The following is a 24,915-nucleotide window of genomic DNA, read 5'->3' as shown; positions in this document are numbered from 1 at the left end:
GGTCCCGCGCCCCCCGCGGCCGCCCGGGCCCGGGCCCGCGTCAGGCGCCTGGCTCTGTACGCGAGCCCGGGGATCTGCGGCCTCCGCGGCCCCCCTCCCCCGCCCGCCCTCTCGTGGAGCCCGGCGCCGGCGGCGGCTGCCCGGGCGGGGGGTTGCGGCGCTCAGGAGAGGCCCCGGCTCCGCCCCGGGCCTGCCCAAGGGGAGAGCCGAGCGGTCCGCGGCCGGGTCGGGTCGGGGCCCCTCCCGGGAGGAGCGTGGAGCGGCGGCGGCGGCGGCAGGTGAGAGGCTGAGCCCCGGGCGGGGGAGGGCGCCGGGCCTGGGGCATTAACCGTTCGGGGGACCCCTCAGCTGAGGAGGCTGCGGCCCGGGCCCACCCGGGGGCCGCCGCCGGGCCGCAGCTCCTCGGCGCTGAGGCGGGAGGGGCTCCCCGAGGGCTGCGGGTCGCCGAGGGGCCGGACTGAAGATGGGGGAGGCCCAGGCGGCCCCGGCCTGGGAGTGGGGCCGGCGGCCGGCAGGGCGAAGGGGACGCCCCGGCAGCTGGAGGCCCCGGCAGCCTCCCGGGCGCCCCCGAGAGCCGGCCCGCCCTCCCTCCGTGACAGGTGGGCCTGGAGTTGGGGAAAGTTTGGAGCCGGCGGGAGGCGAGGGGCGCCGGGACCAGGCCCCATCGGTTCTGCTTCCCGGCTGTGGGCTGCAGGGAGGATCCCGGTCCAAGGCCCTGCTGGAATGAGACAGAGTGGAGATTTCCTCAACATGAGTTGACATTAAATGGAATAACCGCTGGGGCGTTATTTTCCGGTCCAGGCCTGGGGATGGAGGTTTAGGAAATGTTCCGAGAGACCCTAGGGTGTGAGGGAGGCTGCAACCTCTGCCATTCAGGCCTTGATTAGGGCAGGGCGAGACGCGAGGAAGGCCACTTGCGGGGAAGCGCTCTCTCTCTCTCTCTATCCCCTTCTCGCTTTCTTTCTTTTTCTTTTTTAAGATGCCTTTCTGCCTTCTGGAGAATTTCCTTATTCCCTCGCTAACCTGCACTTGTGTGGGTGAAACTTTAATTTGTCACCCTTTCATTCCCCTTTGCCCCAGGCTCTCAATCCAGGAAGGGAAATGAAACTGGAGGACTGGTAGGGGTGGTTACAGTTAACGTGGAGTTGTTAGATTGCAGAGGAGAATGTTTAATTCATGTTCTCAGTGAACTTTTAAATCATGCCCATCGTTCCAAAAGCTGTTTAATAATATGTTCGGAGGGGTTCTCTGTAATGGTGTATGCTCCCATTCCACTTTTAATATTAGATTTCCAATGGGTTCTGCAAGAGCTGATCTCTTGCAATGATGGACGCGTTTGCTGAAAGTAGCCTGTGCATTTATTTTATTGGTCGTGGAAGGAGTTTAAAAATGGTGTCCTCCTGCCCTTCCCTGCTTGGAAGGAGTGCTAAAAGCAGATGTCTAGAGAAACCTACTGCTCCAGGGAGTGGTCAGAAAAAGATTTTGTAAAGGGATGGTTATGGAGCTCTACTGATTTCCTGAGTGAATGCTGGTTGATGGTTTTACCATGGGTTCTCTATTAAATTTAAGATAATTAATTCCTTTTTTCATGAGCTACTGTGAGCTCTTCAGAGAAGGGAGCTATATAATAGAGTTATTTGAAGTTATTTGTGGCTTCTGATTCATGCTACATTATTTTTAAATTATTATTAGCAATTCATATTTTTAGTTTTAAGGACTAGTTCCTGTGGGTTGGGGAAACCTATCGAAAAGTACTTAGTTAAATTGAAAGGTCGATAGAAGGAATTTTTCTGTTGTTGTTTTGTAAGTTAGTCCTTGCTCAACTTTTACTGAGATTATATGAAGGTTTGAGGTTTTTTGCTGTTAAAATCAGATCGGAACTGGACAAGGATAAGAAGCCCTCTGAAGAGGACTTCTGAGCCATTTTTAACTTTAAACGTATTGCTATTTGAGGGAGCATGTTGTAGTTTATCATTTGTATGCTGTATTTACTTGTGGTTTACCTGTGTGTGATCATCAAATGAAATAATCACTGCATTTTCTTATATCTAAAAATTGGTACCTCATGTTTTAGCTTCTATGGTCTCACAACCTACTTTGTCTTTTTCAATAGAAATGATGGAAGAATTGCATAGCCTGGACCCTCGACGGCAGGAATTATTAGAGGCCAGGTTTACAGGAGTTGGTGTTAGTAAGGTGAGTAGAATGCTGATAATGAGCACTGTTCATAGTCTAATTGAAACACAATTAGAAAGCAATTAAGATCAGTTTGGGTGGGCCATACTGATCCATTGCAGGTGAGATGGGCTCATGATTTCGGCGAACTTTTAGATTTACCAGTCATTCCTCTAACTTAACAGTATTAAAAAGATTCTAAAGGAGAGTATATGCTGCTCTTTATCCTCTAATATGGGAGAGGTTTCCCATGGGTCTTGTTGCAAGGTTACTAATGGGATGTGTATCTGGATTTTGTGCCATGTTTTGTCAAAACTCCTCAGTCATTCCAAAAAAAAAAAACTGTTAATGAAAGGATTTGGGCATAGATTCAATACAGTGGGGTATTTCAGATAGTTTTATACTAGAGTTCTGAAAAATCTGCTTCTGCGAAGTTTGTCAGTTCTCCCAATCTGCAGTTCAGATTCCTCCTGGTTGCACCCCCAGACTGCCTTTTCTCTCCTCATTTTGTCCTTCTTGCTCACTCTTTATTATTTTTGTTCTGGGAGCATAAAGTAAGATCAAGCCCCTCTTGATGGTCAGGTGGTTCATTTAAGCAATGTTATGGCTTCCTCTGCATCCTCCTGTAGTTCACCCCTTTGCTTTCATGGTTTTAGTGGAATATATTTATGGTTTTAATACAACATGTAAAAGGTATTTGTGATGTCTTATTTAAAAACTTCACGAGTCCAAGATTGTTGTATTACTTGGGCTTGAGACTTGTGCATTTTTGATCTTTGACTTCATGTGATACATTTCTTTCTGTGCTTTGCAAGAAATCTTATTTCTCATGGCAACCTAAACATTAGTCTCATGCTTCGGTTAGTAGCTTCTTAAGGGAGAAGGTGTCAAGGTTTAGTTGGAAAAACTGGCTGCTTTGAGAGATCTTGTAGATTTGGTGAACTGGAATAGCTTTATAATTTTTGTTCATTCAACAGCTGTTGAGTGCCTGCTGCATACGAGGCATTGTGCAGGGTATCAGGAATGACATCTCAGTCTGTCCAAGCCTCCTTTGTGGAGTAAGCGAGAGGGAGATGGTACTGTGGTGAGATCTGTGTCAGAACTGTGACAAGGTGCTGTGGGAACACAGGATTCGTTACACGTTTACAGTTCTTGGTTTCTCTGGCCACTTTTACTAAGTAATTGACTTGTGGTACTTTGGAGTGGCTATACTGACTGTTCATATATTAAAGATGTATGTATAAATGTGAGTTCTTTGATCTGGGAGAAGTAGCTTCAGCTGGAAGTGAGCAGTATATTTGAGTATTAAATTGATCTCTGATTCAGTTGATTACCTAAAAAGAACTTTGATGTGTCTTTTAATTTGGGAATTCAGCAGACGGTTCATATCCAAATCTGTCTGTTCAAGTGGGCACCTATGGAATAAAAGTAAGTGTGTATTCAAGTTGTATGTGGTTTTGACTCATTGGGTTTTGTTGTTAGTATGCCTTTCTTTAGTTTTTAAGGTAATGATAGCTATATCCAAGTATACTTTTGATGGAGTAGGGCATAAGTGATGGGGATAATTGACGCTGTGAATCTTGTTGCCTAGGCCCGACTTAAAATCATGTAATTAAGGTGTCAGAAAACTTAATCTGCCTACTTATTTATTTATTTATTAAAAGATTTTATTTATTTATTCATGAGAGACACAGACAGGCAGAGACACAGGCAGAGGGAGGAGAAGCAGGCTCCATGGAAGGAGCCCAATGTGGGGCTCAATCCCGGGAATCTGGGATCACGTCCTGAGCCAAAGGCAGATGCTCAACCGATGAGCCACCCAGGCGTCCCTAATCTGCCTATTTAATAGAAAGTTTTTCCTTTTATATATAATGAAGTTTATTTATATCCAAATGTTTTTATGTCACTAATTGTATGTTATTTTGATGTTTTTAGTCATAGTTAAGTATATTGATTACAATAAATGTTCAAGGGGCAGCAAGAGATTGATTTGTTTTTTTCCCTATAGCAAACACACTTGGGGGGAAAAAGTAAATTTTTCTGTAGTTTGGAGTTAGGAAGAAGAAAAGGAAATCTCCATTTTGTAGGACTTTTTTTGCCTGCAAGCCATGGTATTCCTCAGACCACTAATTTTGAAATAGAACTGGGGAGGAGGAGGCGGCCATGGTCCTGGCAGAAAAGGTGCTTTGAGAAAAACTCCTCCTCCCAGCTTTGATTTCCTCATTATGGGTTGTAATTTCCCAATGAGGATGTCATTGAATTGATAGTTTTCAGTTTTGCAGAGATCAAGAGAGCTTTCAGCCCTTGCTCCAAATGGGAGAAGAGTGAATTTCCTGTGATAGTGCCATCTAGTGGGACTGGTACAGCCTTCAGGGGCTGTCTGTTGAGTTTCTCCTAACTATTCATAACATTTTCAGTACTTTTTGATGTCCATAGAAGGAAGAAAGTGCCACTGTGGATTCTTTCCTAGTGGACAAGAGTGTTTTAAGTAGCTACGGTGTTTGAACTTCAGGTGGTTAATAGATCTTCTGTCATGTTGCTTCAGGTTTTTTACACCTGCAGATTAGATCTGCATCACAAAATTAAGGCTCAAACAAAATGGTCAGGCTACCATTTAAAATTTTCTGTATATTGCATTTATATACAGTTCCGCAATTAGTGTATTTAATTTATAATTGGTAAACCAGAAGGATTTGTTTTGTGCCTTGGGATGTACTGCATGGGCATTTATTTATTTATTTATTTTTTAAGAGATTCATGTTTTCTATCATTAGTGGATTGATGATAGAGGAAAGTAGCCTAATATGCACTAAGAAAATATAACTGGTTTTCCTTCCCTACCTAGCTGCCACTTTTTAGGAGGGCATGTAACCATCCTCTTAACATTTTTGAGGTGATAAGGTTAAATTTGGGTTGTGAACCTACTTTTACATTTCTTTTTGACCTGATACGTGAGCTAGCCTACTTTTTTTTTTTTTTTTTTTTTTTAAATCGCCTCCCTTAAGCACTGGATAATTCACTTCTAGTTATGTGAAACTGACTCTACCTTATATTCATATGTTTTCAGTGAGGACCTATTGCAGCTTATATTGATACTCTGCTTTAGCTCTCTCTCTCAACATTTTATTTTTTTAAGTAATCTCTACATCCAACGTGGAGCTTGAACTTAACCCCAAGATCAAGAGTTACATGCTCTACGACAGAGCCAGCCAGGAACCCCATTTTGACAGTTTAAGTACAGGTAGTCTCTGTGACTTCAGAGGCTGTGTAAAGTAGGTAGGATTCTACCATTGCGTGTACTGTATCTAGCTAGTTTACTGTTTTTGTTTGTTTGTTTGTTTTTTAAGATTTATTTATTTAGAGAGTGTGTGAGAATGGGGGGAGTGGCAGAGGAAGAGAATCTTCAAGCAGACTCCCTGCTGAGCATGGAGCCTGATGGTGGGCTGTATCTCAGGACCTATGAGATCATGACCTGAGCTGAAACCAAGAGTCAGCCGCTTAACTGACAGCCATCCAGTCACCTAGTGTAGTTTTGTTTTTGCTTGTTTGTTTAAATAACGTCTCCACCCAATGTGGAGCTCAAACTCACAACCATAAGTTTAAGAAAGATTAAGAGTTGCATGTTCTTCCTACACTGAGCCAGCCAGGCATCCCTGTAACTAGTTTAGTTTTAAGGCTAATATAGTAGCACATACTTCTATAATACTATGTGCCAGGTACTGTTCCAAGTACAATAAAAGCAATAAGTGAATTTAAATCTTTTCTAACAGGTATGCTAGTCTTAATAAACTCTGTTCTCTTTTCGTAAGACATACTGATGCACACTGCATTGCTCGCACTGGTTGAATTATGGATTTACAAAGGATCACACCATGACACTTGCACTTGTATTGTAATTGTATAATTTAATTTAAATTTCATAAGCCAAAGGAATATAATAGTAAAATATAAGAATTGTTGATTCTATGAAAACTAAGTTAACTATCTTGGAAAGACAGGCCAGTAAGGAAATGCATATAAATGTTTACAAATTACTGTTTTTTATAATCTAAAAGGATTCTTCGTTTAGATCCTTGGCAAGTATCTTTTAAGTCTCACTTCACTTTTAAAGAAATTGAAACTAGAAATTGTGGATGATGCAGTATGGGTGTGGTTTGTGTGAGACTAGAACTATAGTCATTGGATCTATAACTCAAAGGGCCTGCATCAAAAAACTGGCAACAGAATATGGATTTATAAGTTTCAAGTTTAAAGAAAATGTTTAAGGCGTAATTTTTTTTAGATTCCCCATCACAGTCTACTGTTTTGATTAGTATTATTAGTTTCAGTTGTATTGAATAAAAAGGATTATGTAGTATGTGATGATATCGAAAAGAAGAACAAAATGAGAAGCCGTGAATGTGGGACAGTCTGTTTTGGCACTGCAAGAACCTTCTACATTATAGAGCCTGAAGTAAGACGGTATACTTTAAAGTATTATCACATAGTAGATTTTTGATGTCTTAAAGAAAAATCTATTTTCCTACCTTCTATAAATTTGTGTTACACAGTCACTTTTTTTTTAAGATTTTATTTATTTATTCATGAGAGACACAGAGAAAGGGGCAGAGACATAGGCAGAGGGATAAGCAGGCTCCATGCAGGGAGCCCGATGTGGGACTCGATCCCAGGACGCCAGGATCATGCCGTGGGCCAAAGGCAGTCATTCAACCGCTGAGCCACCCAGGGATCCCAACAATCACTTTTTTAAAAAAGATTTTGTTTATATTGAGACAGCACACATGTGAACAGTGAGAGGGGCAGAGGGAGAAAAAGAATCTCAAGCAAACCCCACACTGAGCACCACATGGGACTCCATCTCACAACCCTGAACTCACAACCTGAGATGAAATCAAGAGTCAGATGTTTAACATACTGAGCCACTCGGGTGCCCCATGATGATTACTTTAAATTTATTTTTATTTTATTTTTTTTGATACATGATCACTTTAAATATTTTTTTTTAATTTTTATTTATTTATGATAGTCACACAGAGAGAGAGAGAGAGAGGCAGAGATATAGGCAGAGGGAGAAGCAGGCTCCATGCACCGGGAGCCCGACGTGGGATTCGATCCCGGGTCTCCAGGATCGCGCCCTGGGCCAAAGGCAGGCGCCAAACCACTGCGCCACCCAGGGATCCCACATGATCACTTTAAATGATCAAATTTGACTTCTGAAAAGATGTTTAACTTAACTGGTACCTTTTTCTCCTGCCATTTAGTTACTAATTGCATTAATTAGAATGTGTTAGTTATGGGGGTACCTCAGTGGTTTAGTTAAGCGCCCAATTGGTGATTTCAGCTTGAGTCACGAAATCAAGCTCTGCGACTCACTCCACGCAGGGTGTGAAGCCTGCTTAAGATTTTCCCTCTCCCTCTGCCTGCCCCTCCTCCCATCTCTCTCTTAAAAAAAAAAAAAAGATGTCAGAAAAAAATGTCAGTTATGGATATCTAGTGTTAACTATTTTACATACCAATCCAGTAATTTAAAAAAATACATGTTTCGGTGTTTTACATTTAATACATAGTTAGACAGTGCTCAATAAGCATAATTCTGAGAAACAGTCTACGCTTACACCATTGAATTTTAAGGCACTGTTAAATTTATTACTGTTTGCCTTTATGTTGTCTTCTCCCTTTCATTTACTTAGTATTTGTTAAGTTCTCCTCTCATTTCACATGTAGTCAAGTATCAACTCATGTCTCTTCTTTTTCTGAAATGTTTCAAGCAGTTTTCTGTCCTCCCTGCCACTTTCTCAGTCCTTCCTCATTCATAACTCTAGTAGCCAGTCTCTCCTACCCCCATTTTTCTTTCTGTAAACTGTTTCCATTTATATTTCTAAGAATAGGGGTGTCTAGTCGGTTAGGTGTCCGCCTCTTGGTTTTGGCTCAGGTCATGTTATGATCTCAGGGGTAGTGGGATTGAGCATTCTGTTGGGGCTCCAGTCTCAGGCAGGAATGTGCTTGAGGATTCTCTCTCTGCCCCTCCCCTTCCCCATGCATGCACTCTCTCTGTCTCTCTAAAGTAAAGAAATATTTAAAAAATAGATTTTGGGGATCCCTGGGTGGTTTAGTGCTTTAGCGCCTGCCTTGGGCCCAGGGCGTGATCCTGGAGTCCCGGGATCGAGTCCCACATCAGACTCCCTGCATGGAGTCTGCTTCTCCCTCTGCCTGTGTCTCTGCCTCTCTTTCTCTGTGTCTCTCATGAATAAATAAATAAAATCTTAAAAAATAAAATAAAATAAAAAATAGATTTCTAAAAATCCCAGCATTATTGTCTTAATCCCTTGCTTTAAAGTCTCCCTGTTACCTGTTGGACAGAGTTAAAGCTTCTATCCTAATTTTTCAACTTCATTCCCAGTTGTTTTCTCTCCTACTTCATTGCTCTACACCCTTAAACCGTGACTGATCTCCTGACCTGTAATGTTAGCAAAGAAGTTCATACTTTCTCCTTTTCCTTTCCTTTTTTATTTACTGGATGAACTTTCAGCTTAACCTTCAAAGCATAATCTAGATATATTGTCTTTATAGCTTTTCAAGATATCTGCATTATTCTAGTTGCAATATTTTATTAGCACTTGATAACATACTTTTATTATGATGTATTATTTGTTTCTCCTATTAGTCTCCTTGGGAGAATGTTTGATATCTTTATCTCTGACTATTGAAATGCTCAGCATGTTGTATACATTGAATAAGTTTTTGTTGAATGGAAAAAGAATATTGAGAAGACGAAAGTAGAGTTAGTTGTCATCCATATCAGTAGACATGGTCTGCTCTAGCTTATTGTTTTACTCCACTCAGAATTCTTATCTTTCAATTAGAAGATTTAGTTCATTTACATTTAATGCAATGACACGTTTAGGCTTAACTGTTCTTGGTGTTTCTTTTTAAATCTTTCTTATGCCTTTTTTACTTTCTTTTGAAATGATTTTTTTCATTAATTTTTTTCAATGAAGGATAAAGAAATAAGCATTTAATACTTCTCTACAGATTTTTGTTAGTTATTATTTTTAACATTCCATTATTCCCTTTTCTACTTTTATTTATTCATGAGAGAGACAGAGAGAGGCAGAGACATAGGCAGAGGAAGAAGCAGGCTCCATGAAGGGAGCCCGATGTGGGACTCGATCCCGGAACTCCAGGATCATGCCCTGAGCCAAAGGCAGACACTCAACCGCTGCGCCACTCAGGCGTCCCCCCTCTTCTACTTTGAAAATTATGTACTCTTCTATTGGTTACCACAGAAATTACATGTATCGATTATCAAAGATTAATGTTAATCATTTTGTCCTGTTTGTCAGTACAAGGGGCTTGAAGATTTAACTCCATTATTTCTCTCCCAGCTAACATGCTGTATTTCATATTTAATTATATATATATATTAAAGATTTTATTTATGTATTTGACAGAGAGTGAGTGAGAGAAAGCCAGAGAGAGAGAGAGAGAGAGAGAGAGAGAGAGAGTAAGTGAGCCAGAGAGCACAAGCAGGGGGAACGGCAGAGGGAGAGGGAGAAGCAGACTCCCTGCTGAGTGGGGAGCCTGATGTCGGGCTGAATCCCAGGACCCTGGGATCATGCCCTGCATTGAAGGCAGATGCTTAACCAACAGAGCCACCCAGGTGCTCCTAGACTTTTATTATTTCTTAAAGATTTTATTTATTTATTTGAGAGAGACAAGAGTGTGCACAAGCAGGGGATAGGGGCAGAGAGAGAGAGAAGCAGACTCCCTGCTGAGCAAGGAGCCCATATGGGACTCCATCCCAGGATTCTGGGATCATGACCTGAGCCGAAGGCAGACACTTGCTTAACTGACTGAGCCACCCAGGCACCCTGGACTTTATTTTTTAGAACAGTTTTAGGTTTATAGAAAATTGAGCAGATAGTACCCAGTTCTTGTATACTTCTTCCCTGTTTTTCTAGTTTCTGCCCACTATTTTTTTTTTTTTTTAAGTAAGCTCTGTGTCTAATGTAGGCTTGAACTCATGACCCTGAGATTAAGAGTTACATACTCCATGGTCTGAGCCAGCCAGGCACCTCTAGTTTTCCCTACTATTAATATTTTACATTAGTGTGGTAGATTTGTTACAATTGATGAACCAATATTGATATGTTAGTATTAACCAAAGTCTATAGTTTTGTTTTGTTTTTTAAAGATTTTATTTATTAATGAGAGAGACACACAGAAGCAGAGACACAGGCAGACGGAGAAGCAGGCTCCATACAGGGAACTCAGCGTGGGACTCAATCCCGGATCCTGGGATCACGCCCTGAACCAAAGGCAGACACTCAACCGCTGAGCCATGCAGGCGTCTCCCAAGTCTATAGTTTAACATTAGGGTTTACACTTTGTGTTGCACAATTACAGATTTTGGTGAAATGCAAGAAATGTCACGTATTCACTATTTGTCTATATATTTTTAAGAGTCTATATTATTTTTGAATCTCCTTATGTAGTCAGTGTTATTTTAGCCTAACCTGCATGTTTATTACCATTTTGTTCTTCATTCCTTTTTGTGTCTGACCTTCTATTTGGAACACTTTTTCTTCTAAGATATGATAAACATTAAAAAAAAAAAAAGATATGATAAACATTTATATTCCTAAAATATATCTGTCCTTTAGTGTGGGTTTGCCAGTGATTGTCTCCCTATTTCATCTGCTTTAAATATCTGGGGTTTTTTTTTGCTATATTCTTTTTTTTTTTTTTTTTTTTAAGGGAGCAAAGGGACAGAGGGAGAGGGATGGGGAGAGAGAATCTTAAGTGAGTTCTTTTTTTAAAAAAATATTTATTTATTCATGAGAGACACAGAGAGAGAGAGAGAGAGAGAGAGAGGCAGAGACACAAGCAGAGGGAGAAGCAGGCTCCATGCAAGGAACCGGATGCGGGACTCCATCCCAGGTCCCCGGGATCTCAACCTAGGCCGAAGGCCGTGCTAAACCGCCGAGCCACCCGGGCTGCCCTTATGTGGGTTCTATGTTCAGTGTAACTCAGGGCTCAGTCTCACAACTCTGAGATCATCACTTGAGCTGAAATCAAGAGTCTGGTGCTTAACCAACTGAGCCACCTAGGTACACCTTTGCTGTATTCTTTAATAGTATTTTTGTGAGGTTTAAAATTCTAGATTGGCTATTATATTCTTTCAGTATTGTTCACTGTTGCTTTTAATTTTTAGTCTCATTGCTATTCTGTTGAAGGTAATCTACCTTTTCCTTGCCCATTTTTGAGATTTTGTCTTCATCTTTGATTTTCTATATTATAAAGTAGGGTTGGGTGATATGTCTAGGTTGGATTACCTTTTTCCTTTATTATTTTCCTGTGCTTTATTTACATTTGAGTTTTTTGGGGGAACCTGAGCATACATACACTTAAAAAAGTAGATTTTAGGTTTTTGGTTTTTTTTTTTTTTAATTTTAGTTTTTAAAGAAATTGTAGGCTCATGGCAAAATTGGGTATAAGGTGCATCATTTAACCATCTACTCACACATGCATAGCCTCCCACAGTATCAACATCTACTACCAGAGTGGTACATTTGTCACAATTGATGAATCTATATTGACACATCATTATCACCCAAAGTCCATAGTTAACATTAAGATTCAGTCTTGGTGTTGTACATTTTATGGGTTTTGACAAATGTATAATGATCTTTCTTTATTACAGTATCATACAGAGTAGTTCTACTGCCCTAAAAATCCCCTCTGCTCCAGCTGTTTATCCCTCCTTCCAGTAAGCCTTGGCAACTACTGATCTTTTTACTGTTGTCATAGTTTTATCATTTATGGAATGTTGTATAGTTGGAATCACACAGTTTGTAGCCTTTCAGATTGGCTTCTATCACTTTGTAATATTTACTTGTTTTTTCTGTGACTTGTTAGCTCATTTCCTTTTAGCACTAAATAATATTCCATTGTCTATATGTATTACATTTTATTATCCATCCACCTACTGAAGGGTATCTTGGTTGCATTCATTTTTTAGCAATTATTAATAAGCTGCTTTAAATATCTATATGTAGATTTTTGTGAATGATAGAATTACTTTTATTTATTCTGTTGGGATTCATTGGGATTCTTGAATCTGTGGATTGTTGTTGATCAGTTCTAGAATATTCTCAGCCATTGTCTCTTCATATGTTGCCTCTGCCTTACTCTTGGTCTTCTCCTTGCACTCTCTGTAAGCATATTGGATCTTAGAATATTTGCTCTGCCTTCCACCCTTTTTTTTTGGATTACTGGTCTTTATTTCCCAGGGCTGAATACTGGGCAGTTTCTTCTGACCTATCTTCTGCTGCTTAATTTTTTTAAATTTGTCTAATCTGCGTAAACCTATCCATGAGTTTCCACAAAGGCTGATTTGTTTCTGGGTCACTCTTGTCCTGTAAAGGTAGCCCTATGCTCCTTGTTGGATTTCCCAGACTCCCCTCTGGGGAGGGCCTGGGCTTTGACTTCATTCTCTCCCTACACCCCTAGACTTCCTAAAGTAGAGCTCAGTTTCACAGTTTTTTTTGGAATTAAGTCAGCAAATGCCCTTAAATAGAACTAAATTTTGAGTGCTGAGCTTACCTTTCTGAGTTGTGTCTTCTCATGGATTTTGGTACAGTAATTCCTGATTTCACTTTTTTACAGCTAGTAATACAAACCTATTTAATACTCATAAAATGTGCATGGACCCTTGTGCCATAGTAAGAATGCATACCTAGGTTTCTCCCTTGTGAGTTTTCACTTTGCATCTGCTTTCTTACTTTTATATAAAGTGTTGTCATTGTCATCACTCCTGGCCATTAGAGTCATTGGTGCTATTTCTTATTCTCTGTTTACTTTTAGTTAAATAAAGCAGGAATTGAAATATTCCTTAAAACTATTTTTTAAAAAGCCAAGGAGGAGAATTAATAAGGTATATTATCAGTGATTTCGTATTTCAGCCCTGAGTCTAGGGATGATTGGCTTGATCAGTCTTGTTCTTCTCTACCTTGTCTGGGTTTCAAATTGCTAGGTCCCTTTTGGTGGTAGGTTTCACTTGACCTTGACTACTACTAGATGTGTTGGAATTGGATTAGTGTAGAATCTGCATCCTCGTATGTTAGCTTTGTTAAATGTTTCATAGGCTCTTCTCTTTGGCTTTTTTTTTTCTTTTTTCTTTTTTCTTTTTTTTTTCTTTTCTTCTTTTTTTTACAGGGCAGTTGCCCAGTTTCCCTAACCCAGACAGAAACTTTACTTTTTCTAGTCCCAGATATTCCTTCCTTAGACTTCAGACATACTTAAAAAAAAAATTATTCCTGGAATATTTGCTGACTTTGCTCTACAGAGGGTCTTTCTTACCTTCCTATCTCTCTGTTCTTTTTGGTTCATTTGAGGGTAGTCTTTTGGCTGAGTGTGGGCCCCCAGAGCTTCTTTTTTTTTTTTTTTTCCAGAGCTTCTTATCATAGGTTTATTTGTCTTAGCACCTGCCTGCCTGCCCCTGGTCAGCTTTCTTTTCCCTTACAGAGACTTTCATAGGAAATCTTATTTCAGGGATGCCTGGGTGGCTCAGTGGTTTAGCCCCTGCCTTTGGCCCAGGGCGTGATCCTGGAGTCCTGTATCAAGTCCCATGTTGGGCTCTTTGCATGGAGCCTGCTTCTCCCTCTGCCTATGTCTCTGCGCCTCTCTCTCTCTCTCTCTCTTTCTCTGTGTCTCTCATGAATAAATAAATAAAATCTTAAAAAAAAAAAAAAAAGGAAATCTTATAATTTGGACTTTTTTTTTAAGTTTTTAATTTTTAATTCCAGTAGAGTTAACAGTATTATATTAGTTTCAGGTGTATAATATAGTGATTTACCAATTCTATACATTACTCAGTGCTCATCAGGATAAGTGTGTTTTTTTTTTTGTTTTTTTTTAAGATTTTATTTATTTATTCATGAGAGACAGAGAGAGGCAGACACAGGCAGAGGGAGAAACAGGCCCTATGCAGGGAGCCTTTCGCGGGACCTGATCCCAGGTCTCCAGGATCATGCCCCATGCCAAAGGCGGTGCTAAACCACTGGGTCACCAGGGCTGCCCCCCACCTTTTTTTTTAAAAATCTTGCTGTCTGTGTAGGGCTCGAACTCATGACCCCAAGATCAAGAGTTGCATGCTCTACCAACTGAGCCAGCTGAGTATTCTGCGATAAGTGTACTCTTCATGGGCTGTTCTTGCTTTAAACCCAAGGAACACTCCTTTGCAGATTAGAGCTGTCTAGAGGATCTGTAGTACCAGTGGGAGCGCTTCTCAGTTTGGTTTATTAGTTTTCCAAGGTTCTCATGTTTTCCAAGGTTCTCATGACTAAGTCAACCTTTTTTGCTTTCTTCCCACTCCCACTACTTTAGTTTTCTAGAATTTTATCTTTATTGTGTGTGTGCGTGTGTGTGTGTACTTTAAGTGAGCTCTGTGCATAATATGGGGCTCGAACTCACAACCCTGAGATCGAGAGTTGCACACTCCATTGCCTAAGCCAGCCAGGTGTCCCTTATCTTTACTGATGTTTAACAATGGAAATAGGTACACTACATTAGCTATCAGATATAAGAAGTATCATTCCCCTCACAGACCTTATGCTGAGGAATGCTTGTGGTCAAATGCTAAGTAAAAGAGAATTTTGGTTGTTTTGACGTTTTAGCAACTTAATTGGTAGTTTCCTGTGCAGTTTGGGATATAGCTAAGAATGAAATTTTCATTGTAGTCCTATCTTACTCTTTTAACATAATCTTTTTTTTTCTTTAACTATATATACCAAAATGGGAATAATTTATCTTTGGTCCTGAAACCGTCTAAGAAGTTAACTAGCTGTATGACTTGGAAGTCTCTTTGACTCTGGACACTTCCAGTTTAAAAAATTCTTTGATGAACTATACCAAAAGGGGGGGACCATATTTGAGATAGAGAAAATAAAACTCAAAAATTCCATTTAGGAATTAATATTCTCAGAGAGTAAGTAGTGGTGTTGAAATATAAAAGCCTCAGGAACAAAGCTAGAACAAAATCTTGCCAAAATCAATCTATCTTTCTTTTTCTTTCTTTCTTTCTTTCTTTCTTTCTTTCTTTCTTTCTTTCTTTCTTTCTTTCTTTCTTTCTCTCTCTCTCTCTCTCTTTCTTTCTCTTTCTCTCTCTCTTCTTTCTTTCTTTCTTTCTTTCTTTCTTTCTTTCTTTCTTTCTTTCTTTCTTTCTTTCAAATCTTCTAATAAGCTTTTCATTTTGTATATGTTGGCTTTTGGGAATTTGGGTTACAAATAACATAGGAACATGAAAAGTACCTTGTTCTATTAAGTGTACTCCAAAGACGGCAGGGAGGAAAATAGAAGTGGAGCATTTTTCTGAAAATATTCTCAAAGAAAGGATGATGTCTGTTGCTTAATCTTAACTAGATGAAGGAGATAAAGAGGTTGGTCATTAAACTTTACTTTTTTATTGTGGTAAATACACATACAATTAACCATTTTAATTATTCTTCAGTGTATAGTGACATTAAGTTTATTCATTTTGTTGTACAGGTGTCACCACCATCTCTCTCAAGAACCTTTTCGTCTTGCAAAAATGAAACTCTGTACTCATTGAATAATAACTCCCCATCTACCCCTCCCATCAGTCCCTGGCAACTCCGATTCTGTTTTCTCTTTCTATGGATTTGACTACTTTAGAAATCTCATATAAGCGGATTTATATAGTATTTGTCTTCTTGTGGCTGGCTTATTTCACTTGGCATTGTACAAGGTTCATCCACGTTGTAATGTCAGAACTTCCTTTTTAAAGCTGAATAATATTCCATTATATGTACCACATTTTTTTTTTTAATTTTTATTTATTTATGATAGTCACAGAGAGAGAGAGAGGCGCAGAGACACAGGCAGAGGGAGAAGCAGGCTCCATGCACCGGGAGCCCGATGTGGGATTCGATCTCAGGTCTCCAGGATCGCGCCCTGGGCCAAAGGCAGGCGCCAAACCGCTGCGCCACCCAGGGATCCCCTATGTACCACATTTTATTTATCCATTTATCTGACGGTGGACACTTGGATTACTTCTTCCTTTTGGCTACTATGAATACTGCTGCTGTGAACATGGGTGTACAGAAGTCTGTTTGAGTCCCTGCTTTTATTTCTTTTGGGTGCACATGCAGAAGTGGAATGGCTGGATCATATTAAAATTCATTATTTTGTTGGAGTTTGACCTTCTCAGCCCTTATAATCGATCAAGGGCGGCTAAAAATGGTGATTGGGTTTCCCTGGGTGGCTCACTTGGTTAAGTATTTGCCTTTGGCTCAAATCATGATCTCAGGGCCTTGGGATTGAGCTCTATGTCAGGCTCCCTGCTCAGTGAGGAGCCTGCTTCTCCTTCTCCCTCTGCCTCTTCTTCATTCATGCTCTCTCTCTCACTATATCTCAAATAAATAAAAATCTTTTTTAAAAATGGTGATTCTTTTTCTTTTAGTTCATATCCAGCAAAAAGCCTTAAAGCTCTTAGAAATTTCATTAATATCTATAGAAGAACTAGTAATAATACTCAAACTGCAGTTTTTGCAAATAATACTATTGGCCTGGAAAGTGGAAGAATCAAACCATCATGTAATTTGGTGAGTTACATAGGATAACCTTTTATTTTAACCAATTTTAGAATAATAAGCTATCCAAATTTGGCGTCCTAGATTTTAGTTTAACCAGTATTGCCTTAACTGTTAAGTTCTATGAAGACTATTTGTTTTTCAAATTTATTTATTTATTTATTCATGAGAGACACAGAGAGAGGGAGGCAGAGACACAGGCAGAGGGAGAAGCAGGCTCCATACAGGGAGCCCGAGGTGGGACTCGATCCTGGGTCTCCAGGATCATGCTCTGGGCTGAAGGCAGCGCTAAACTGCTGAGCCACCCAGGCTGCCCCAGGTTCTCTGAAGACTATTGATGTTGACCACATAAAGATAACAAGATGTTGGTGTCTGCTGTAATGGATGTGACCTGTATGACTGAAAACTTGGCTTATATGAAGAGTAAATATGTGACTTATCACATAAACTGCTGCCAGAGTTGGTGTTAATTTAGTTCCTGTTTTGTCTGACTCCAGAGGAATACTAAGGATTAATTGTGGAATTAAAATGTAATCTGAAGGGCCGTTGATCTCAGGAGATGGTGGCTCCAGTTCAGGATATCTTCTGTTAATTAACTCTAACAGACAGATTTAATGTTCAAATTTAGCAGAAGCTACTAGCATCAAACCAAAACTAACTTATCCAGTCTGCATTATATTACCAATTGACCAGCTAGTAACAAGATACAAAATATTCTATCAATATTTTATGAACCATTTGACCTGCTTGTGTGATAATCTAGATAAGATGAAGGAAAAGAGCTATAGTGAAATTTTAATACTCAAATTTTTCAGCAGTTGAGTTCAACCAACTTTGAGTCTGTACTATGTCTAACAGGTGTTAAGGAGGGTTTAAAAAAACAGGATTCACTGTATACTCTTGAAGCACTTAAAATCAGGCATACGTGGACTCATGTCTATGGCACATAGCTGAGGGTGGATAAAGAGATGTGAAAGTACTGTGAGCCTAAAAGAAGGGAGTGTAATTTGCTCAGGAGTCAGATTGTGTGTGGAAAGGTGAGACTTTTTCTATGTTGCTTAGAAAGATCACTCTAAGATACACTGTAAATAACCTAAAGAAAGTTTTTTTTTTTTTTAAATAAAGATTTTATTATTTATTTGGCAGAGAGAGCACAAGCAGAGGGAGCTGCAGAGGGAGAGGGAGAAGCAGGCTCCCCTCCTCACTGAGTAGGGAGCCCAGTGCAGGGCTCTATGCCAGGACACTGAGATCATGACCTGAGCCAAAGGAGATGCTTAACTGACTGAGCCACCCAGGAGCTCTCTTAAGAAAAGGTCTGATAAAATATTACAGAGTAAGTCACAGAATGATAGTACAGATTAGCTTGGTTTTTAAACTTAACAAAACTGCTTAGGGTCTGGGTACAGGTTCTTTTTTAAAGAATTAATTTCAATTAGGTGATATAGTCAGTACAGAATTCGAAAGATTTCAAAGATACACAATGAAACATTTCTTTGACACTTTTCCCATGTCCATCTGATTTCCTTCCCTGGAGACAGTTATTGGTAGTAGCAATTTCCTTAATTTATATGATGGTATATGTTTATAAATCATATATATTTGATGTATATGTGACATGTTTTATATGTGTGTGTGTGCGTATGTGCAAATAAATTGGTATATTAGCCCCCTCCATTTTTTAAAAAAAAATTTTTTTTATTTATTTATAATAGTCACAGAGAGAGAGAGAGAGGCAGAGGGAGAAGCAGGCTCCATGCACCGGGAGCCCAACGTGGGATTCGATCCAGGTTCTCCAGGATCGCGCCCTGGGCCAAAGGCAGGCGCTAAACCACTGCGCCACCCAGGGTTCCCAGCCCCCTCCATTTTAAAAAAACACAGTGAGGGCACCCCTGGTGGCGCAGCGGTTTAGCGCCGCCTGCAGCCCGGGGTCTGATCCTGGAGACCCAGGATCAAGTCCTGCGTTGGGCTCTCTGCATGGAGCCCGCTTCTCCCTCTGCCTGTGTCTCTGCCTCTCAGTCTCTCTCTCTCTCTGAATAAAAAAAAAAAAAAAAAAAAACTTATAAAAAAATAAAAAATAAATAAAAAATAAAAAAACAGTGACAGATATTTTATACAGTATCATATGTTTTGCTTTTTGTGCTTAAAATCTTAGAAATTGTCTTATAGTAGTGTATGTAGGGCTTCCTTGTTGTATTTGCCAAAGGTTGCTTAATATTCCAAGGTACAGGGACGCCTGGGTGGCTCAGGGGTTGGGCGCTTGCCTTCCGCTCAGATTGTGATCCCGGGATCCGGAATCGAGTCCTGCATCAGGCTCCCTTCGAAGACCTGCTTCTCCCTCTGCCCAAGTCTCTGCCTTTCTCTCTCAGTCTGTGTCTCTCATGAGTAAATAAATAAATCTTAAAAAAAAAATTCCAATGTACAGCTGAACCGTAATTCAGCCAGTTTCTTGTTGATGGACACCTAAATGGACAACAGAATTTTGTTGATAGAAGCAAGTGCTGTAGTGAATAGTCTTGAGCATTAATGACATTTCACATATGTTCATGCATGTTTACAAAATAAATCCCTAGAAGTGGAATTGCTGAGTCAGAGGATATGATGAGCATTTGTAATTTTGGTAGTTATAGCCATATTTCTCTCCATTGTGGGGAGTAATATATTTTTATACCTGTCAATCAATCCAGCCATGTATGTATCAATGAATGAAAACATTGGCTTCTCCATAGTCGGTTATGGCAAAGGAGTCCATGGACAGACGTTAGGGTTCTTGAACCTTGTAAAAAGGTAGGTAAAATTTATATATACTTACAGATGTGTCTTAGGTAAAATTTATATATATTTATGGATGTATCATTTTTAGGAGATAAGGGTTCCATGGTTTTCATAAACAGTTTTGTGACTCAAAATAGACTTAAAAAGTACAAAACTGCTTAGGGTCTGGGTACAGGTTCTTTACTTCAAATTAGAACACATATTTGTCTTTTACAGGAAGTATTTGAGCATGTGAGTAGTTATTAGAGATATTGTATGGAGAGTTACTGTGCAAGAGACTTGCTTCTAATTCCCAACCTTTTATTATTACTCCCTTTACTCCCAGGGAGATCATGTTTTAAAAGGTTATTTTTTTTCTTTTAAATGGAGTTTATTAAGCAATATTTTGTTTCCTTAATTTTATTAATCAGCGCTTTTGAGCTTTTAAGATGAGTTCTACTGCAAGGATTTGAAATTCTTTCATCCATATGGAGTCAGTAAAATTTTAGCTACTGAGTCAGTTTGATATTTTATTTATGAAAGATTTTATTTATCAGAGAGTGTGTATGAGTGAGGAAGTGGGGGGAGGAAAGGGGAAAGAGAGGGCTCCTCACTGAGTGGGGGCGGCCCCCCGCAATGTGGAGTGGTCCCAGGACCCTGAGATCATGACCTGAGCAGAAGTCAGATGCTCAACTGACTGAGCCACCCAGGTGCCCTTCAATTTGGCATTTTATTTTACTATCTATCTATCTATCTATCTATCTATCTATCTATCTATCTATCTATCTATCTATCGATTTTATTTATTTATTCATGAGAGAGACAGAGAGAGAGAGAGAGAGAGATGCATAAGACACAGGCAGAGGGAGAAGCAGGCTCCATGCAGAGAGCCCGACGTGGGACTCGATCCCGGGTTTCCAGGATCACACTCTGGGCTGCAGGAGGCGCTAAACTGCTGTGCCACCGGGCCTGCCCCAATTTGGTATTTTAAATGGGCTGTGCAGATAAACAGTACCCTGTTGTTATGTTTGGTTCTTTTTGGAGGATCTAAGGAATAAGCCTCTACCAGATAACCTCCAAGGCTCTTTTGAGTTCTGTGTATGTGTCAATAATATATATTCTGTGATTTAGATGAGGACCTATAAGTTCTGCTACAAACGATATTACAGATTTTATGTATTTTACTTTATTATTTTTTTAAAAAGATTTTGTTATTCATGAGAGACACAGAGAGGAAGAGACATAGACAGAAGGAGAAGCTGGCTCCTCTCAGGGAGCCCAGTGCGGGACTTGGATCCCTGGACCCAGAATCACGCCCTGAGCTGAAGGCAGATGCTCAACTGCTGAGCCACCCAGGGTCCCACAGATATTTATTTTGGAGTGAGAGAGAGATAGCAAGTGAGTGTGTAAGCAGGGAGGGGTAGAGGGAAAAGCACGCTGCTCAGTGAGCTGGGAGCCTGATGGTGGGACTTAGTTGCGGGACCTGAGGATCATGACCTGAGCCGAAGGCAGATGCTTAACTGACTGAGCCACCTAGGCATCCCCGTAGGCACTATTAAAGGTAAACTCTCACCATAACAAATTCCATAGTCCTTTCATGGTTTGGGATAATGGAATTAATTGGTGATATACATAGTATTGCAAGTCAGAATTATGTAAGTCCTGGAGAGAAACAGAAACTCCATATAATGAATTAGAAAGAGATATTATTGATTGATTGGCTTCATGCCTAGTCTAGGACTTGAACACAGGACCCTGAGATCAAGAGTTGAATACGTTTTACTTACTGAACCACCCAGATGCCCTGAGATTTAATTTATTTAGATAGTTGATGGTGTTATATAAAACTCTCTTTTTAAATACTGCATTATTATTTGGTGGCTTATTTTGAAAGAGGATTTTTCTAGAGGAATAGTCTATGTGGGAAAAAATGAGGTGAATGTTTATGTCATGCTAGATAGTGGAGCAAAATTAAAAGGTCTTAGTTGTAATAGAACTCAGGAAAACTTTTATTATTATTATTTTTAAGATTTTATATTTATTCATGAGAGACACAGAGAGAGGCAGAGACACAGGCAGAGGGAGAAGCAGGCTCCATTCAGGGAGCCTGATGTGGGACTCGATCCTGGGTCTCCAGGATCAGGCCCTGGGCTGAAGGCAGGCGCTAAACTGCTGAGCCAAGGGATCCCCCTCAGGAAAATTTTTAAAAAGTGATTGTGACATACTCTGGAACAGAACTGGTAGAGTTTTTGTTATACAGACTTGTGGTAGATAGCTTATTTTTATTTTTTTAAAAGATGTATTTATTTATTTGGGACAGAGAGTGGGAGAGGAAGAGGGACAAGTAGACTCTGTACTGAGTGCAGAGCCCATGCAAGGCTTGATCCCAAGGCCCTGAGATCATAACCTGAGGTAGAAACCAAGAGTTCTATGCTTAACCACTGAGCTACCCAGGTGCCCTGGTAGATAACTTATTTTAACTAGTTCTCTAAAGTCTTTTATTTCTGAAAAAGAAGGTTAGGACCATATTCTTATTATGGGATATTCTTATAGAATTTTTTTTTAAGTTTTTTATTTAACTAATCTCTACACCCAGCATGGGGCTCAAACTCAGAACCCCGAGATCAAGAGCCACATGTTCTTCTGCCTGAGCCAGCCAGGTGCTCTAGAATTTTTTATAGTGACATTTGTTATAATGGGATTCTGCCTTTACAACCAAACCTTTAATTACAGTGAATTTCTAAGATTTGGTCTATGTTACTGATTGCAGATAATATTTATTAGGTTATTTGATTGTCATTTGAAGGTAGACTGATAAATACCAATAAAAAAAATAATACAACAAAGAAGTAATAGCTAATAATCCCTCAGTGGAGATAAAATGGAATACTTAAAGAAAAATACACTTCAGTCTTAAGGAAGGTAGAGAGGGAAAAGAAACAAGAAGATGTGATAAATAGGGGTGGGCCTGGGTGACTCAGCGGTTTAGCGCCACCTTCAGCCCAGGGCCTGATCCTGGAGTCCCAGGATCGAGTCCCAAGTCAGGCTCCCAGCATGGAGCCTGCTTCTCCCTTTGCCTGTGTCTCAGCCTCTCTCTCTCTCTCTCTGTGTCTCTCATGAATAAATAAATAAAATCTTAAAATAAAATATGTGATAGAGAAAAAATTAGCAATATGGCAGATCTAAATCCAAATATATTTGTATTAAATAAATTGTTAATGGTCTAGCACTCCCTTTAGAAGGGAGTGTCAGGTTAGGTCATTGTTATATGACCCATCTGTATGCTGTCTACAAGAAACTCACTTTATTTTTTTTAACCTGAATCTCTGTAATTAAAAGGATGGGAAAAGATATATATAAACACCAAGGAGGCTGGAGTGACTATATTTGTATTAGACAAAGGCGACTTCAGAAGAAGGAAAATATTACGAGGAATAAAAAGTACGTTTCACAATGAAAGAAAAAAGGATCAATTCATTGGGAAGACCCAGCAGTTCCAAATGTGTGTGCATCCAATGACGGCAGAGCAAAAACTGACAGCTGAAAGGAGTAATAGACAAATCCATAATTGTAGTTGCAAATTGCAGCAGTCTCTCTCAATAATTGATAGAACAAGCAGGCAAAAAAATCAGTGAGGATATAAAACAATCGGACTATCAATGGACTGTATCTAATTGACATTTATAGAATACTATGCCCACATTCTTTTCAAGTGCACAGGTAACGTTTATCAAAATGGACTATATGGTGGACTATAAAACATGTTTAAACAGATGTAAAAGGATTTAAATTATAAGGAGTACTCTGACTACAATGGAATTAAATAATAAATTTTAAAAAATGGTATCTGGGGGCACCCGGGGTGGCTCAGTGATTTGGCGCCGCCTTCAGCCCAGGGCCTGATCCTCTGATCCTGGAGACCTGGGATCGAGTCCCACGTTGGGCTCCCTGCATGGAGCCTGCTTCTCTCTCTGCCTGTGTTTCTGCCTCTCTCTCTCTCTCTCTCTCTCTCTCATAAAGAAAATCTTAAAAAAAAAAAGAAAAAGATATCTGGGAAATTGCTGAATATTTGAAAGTTAAATAACATTTCTAAGTAAATGTATGTTAAAGAAGACTTCACAAGGGGGGAGGAATTCACAAGAAAAATTAGAAAATATTTTGAAATAAATGAAAACGAAAACCATATCAAAATTTGTGGGATAAAAAAAAAAAAAAAAAAAAAAAAAAAAAAAAAAAAAAAAAAAAAAAAAAAAAAAACAAAATTTGTGGGATGCAGCTAAAGCAATGTTTTTTTTTGTTTTTTTTATTTATTTTTTAATTTTTATTTATTTATGATAGTCAGAGAGAGAGAGAGAGAGGCAGAGACACAGGCAGAGGGAGAAGCAGGCTCCATGCACCGGGAGCCCGATGTGGGATTCGATCCCAGGTCTCCAGGATCGCGCCCTGGGCCAAAGGCAGGCGCCAAACCGCTGCGCCACCCAGGGATCCCTAAAGCAATGTTTTAGAAGGAAACTTAAAGCTTCAAAAGAAAGGTCTAAAATCAATGACCCAAGATTCTGCCTTCAGAAACTAAAAAAAAAAAAGAGCAAACTGAAAGAAAGAGCTGAAATAAATAAAATAGAAAGCAAATCTGAATAACCTTGTATTTATTTTTAAAAATTGGATTTGTAATTAAAAGCTTTTCCACAAAGGAAAGTCCAGACTCACGTGGTTTTATTGGTGAATTCTATCAAAGATTTAAGAAAGAAATAGTAACAAAATTTTTACAAATTTCAGAAAACTTATGAGGACAGCATTATCTTTTTTTTTTTTTTAACTTTTTTATTTATTCATGAGAGACAGAGAGAGAGAGAGAGAGAGAGAGAGACAGAAACACAGGCAGAGGGAGAAGCAGGCTCCATGCAGGGAGCCTGATGTTGATCCCGGGTCTCCAGGATCACACCCTGGGCTGAAGGTGGTGCTAAACTGCTGAGCCACCTGGGCTGCCCAGGACAGCATTATCCTGATATCAAATCAGGCAAAGACATGAGGAAAAAAGAAAACTATAGCTCAATATCCCTCATGAATATATACTAAAAAATCATTAAAAAGTGTCAGCAAATTGAATTTACATATATACACACATACATACTCAAATATAAAGGATAATATATCATGACTAATTGGTTTAATCCCAGTTGCAAGGTTGATTTAACATTAGAAGTCAATGTAAGGGATCCCTGGGTGGCACAGCAGTTTGGCGCCTGCCTTTGGCCCAGGGCACGATCTTGGAGATCCGGGATCGAATCCCACGTCGGGCTCCCGGTGCATGGAGCCTGCTTCTCCCTCTGCCTGTGTCTCTGCCTCTCTCTCTCTCTCTCTCTGTGACTATCATAAA

At 39.8% G+C, this 24,915-nt stretch overlaps 1 protein-coding gene and 1 long non-coding RNA gene across 5 annotated transcripts in view; both read left to right on the top strand.

The window, feature by feature from the left end:
• The window catches only part of TLK2 (tousled like kinase 2), a 122,981-nt gene that overhangs the window by 5,544 nt on the left and 92,522 nt on the right, over nt 1-24,915 (top strand). For 2 of the 4 annotated variants that reach the window (XM_025436696.3, XM_049114612.1), the window contains exons 1-2: nt 449-599; nt 2,114-2,196. In XM_025436696.3, the coding sequence (XP_025292481.2) occupies nt 464-599; nt 2,114-2,196 (219 nt within the window). In that variant the 5' untranslated portion in view covers nt 449-463. Of the gene's footprint in view, nt 1-86; nt 279-448; nt 600-2,113; nt 2,197-24,915 lie in introns of those variants that run through there. The other 2 variants (XM_025436697.3, XM_025436698.3) reach the window with 2 other exon arrangements.
• On the top strand, nt 12,343-23,800 carry LOC125755812 (uncharacterized). The gene is made up of 2 exons (XR_007413162.1): nt 12,343-12,391; nt 15,724-23,800. It is a non-coding gene; the product is annotated as an uncharacterized LOC125755812 (long non-coding RNA).

This window comes from Canis lupus, chromosome 9 (genome assembly GCF_003254725.2).
Source record: "Canis lupus dingo isolate Sandy chromosome 9, ASM325472v2, whole genome shotgun sequence".
Classification (NCBI taxonomy): domain Eukaryota; kingdom Metazoa; phylum Chordata; class Mammalia; order Carnivora; family Canidae; genus Canis; species Canis lupus.
This window is presented reverse-complemented; position numbering and strand designations above follow the sequence as displayed.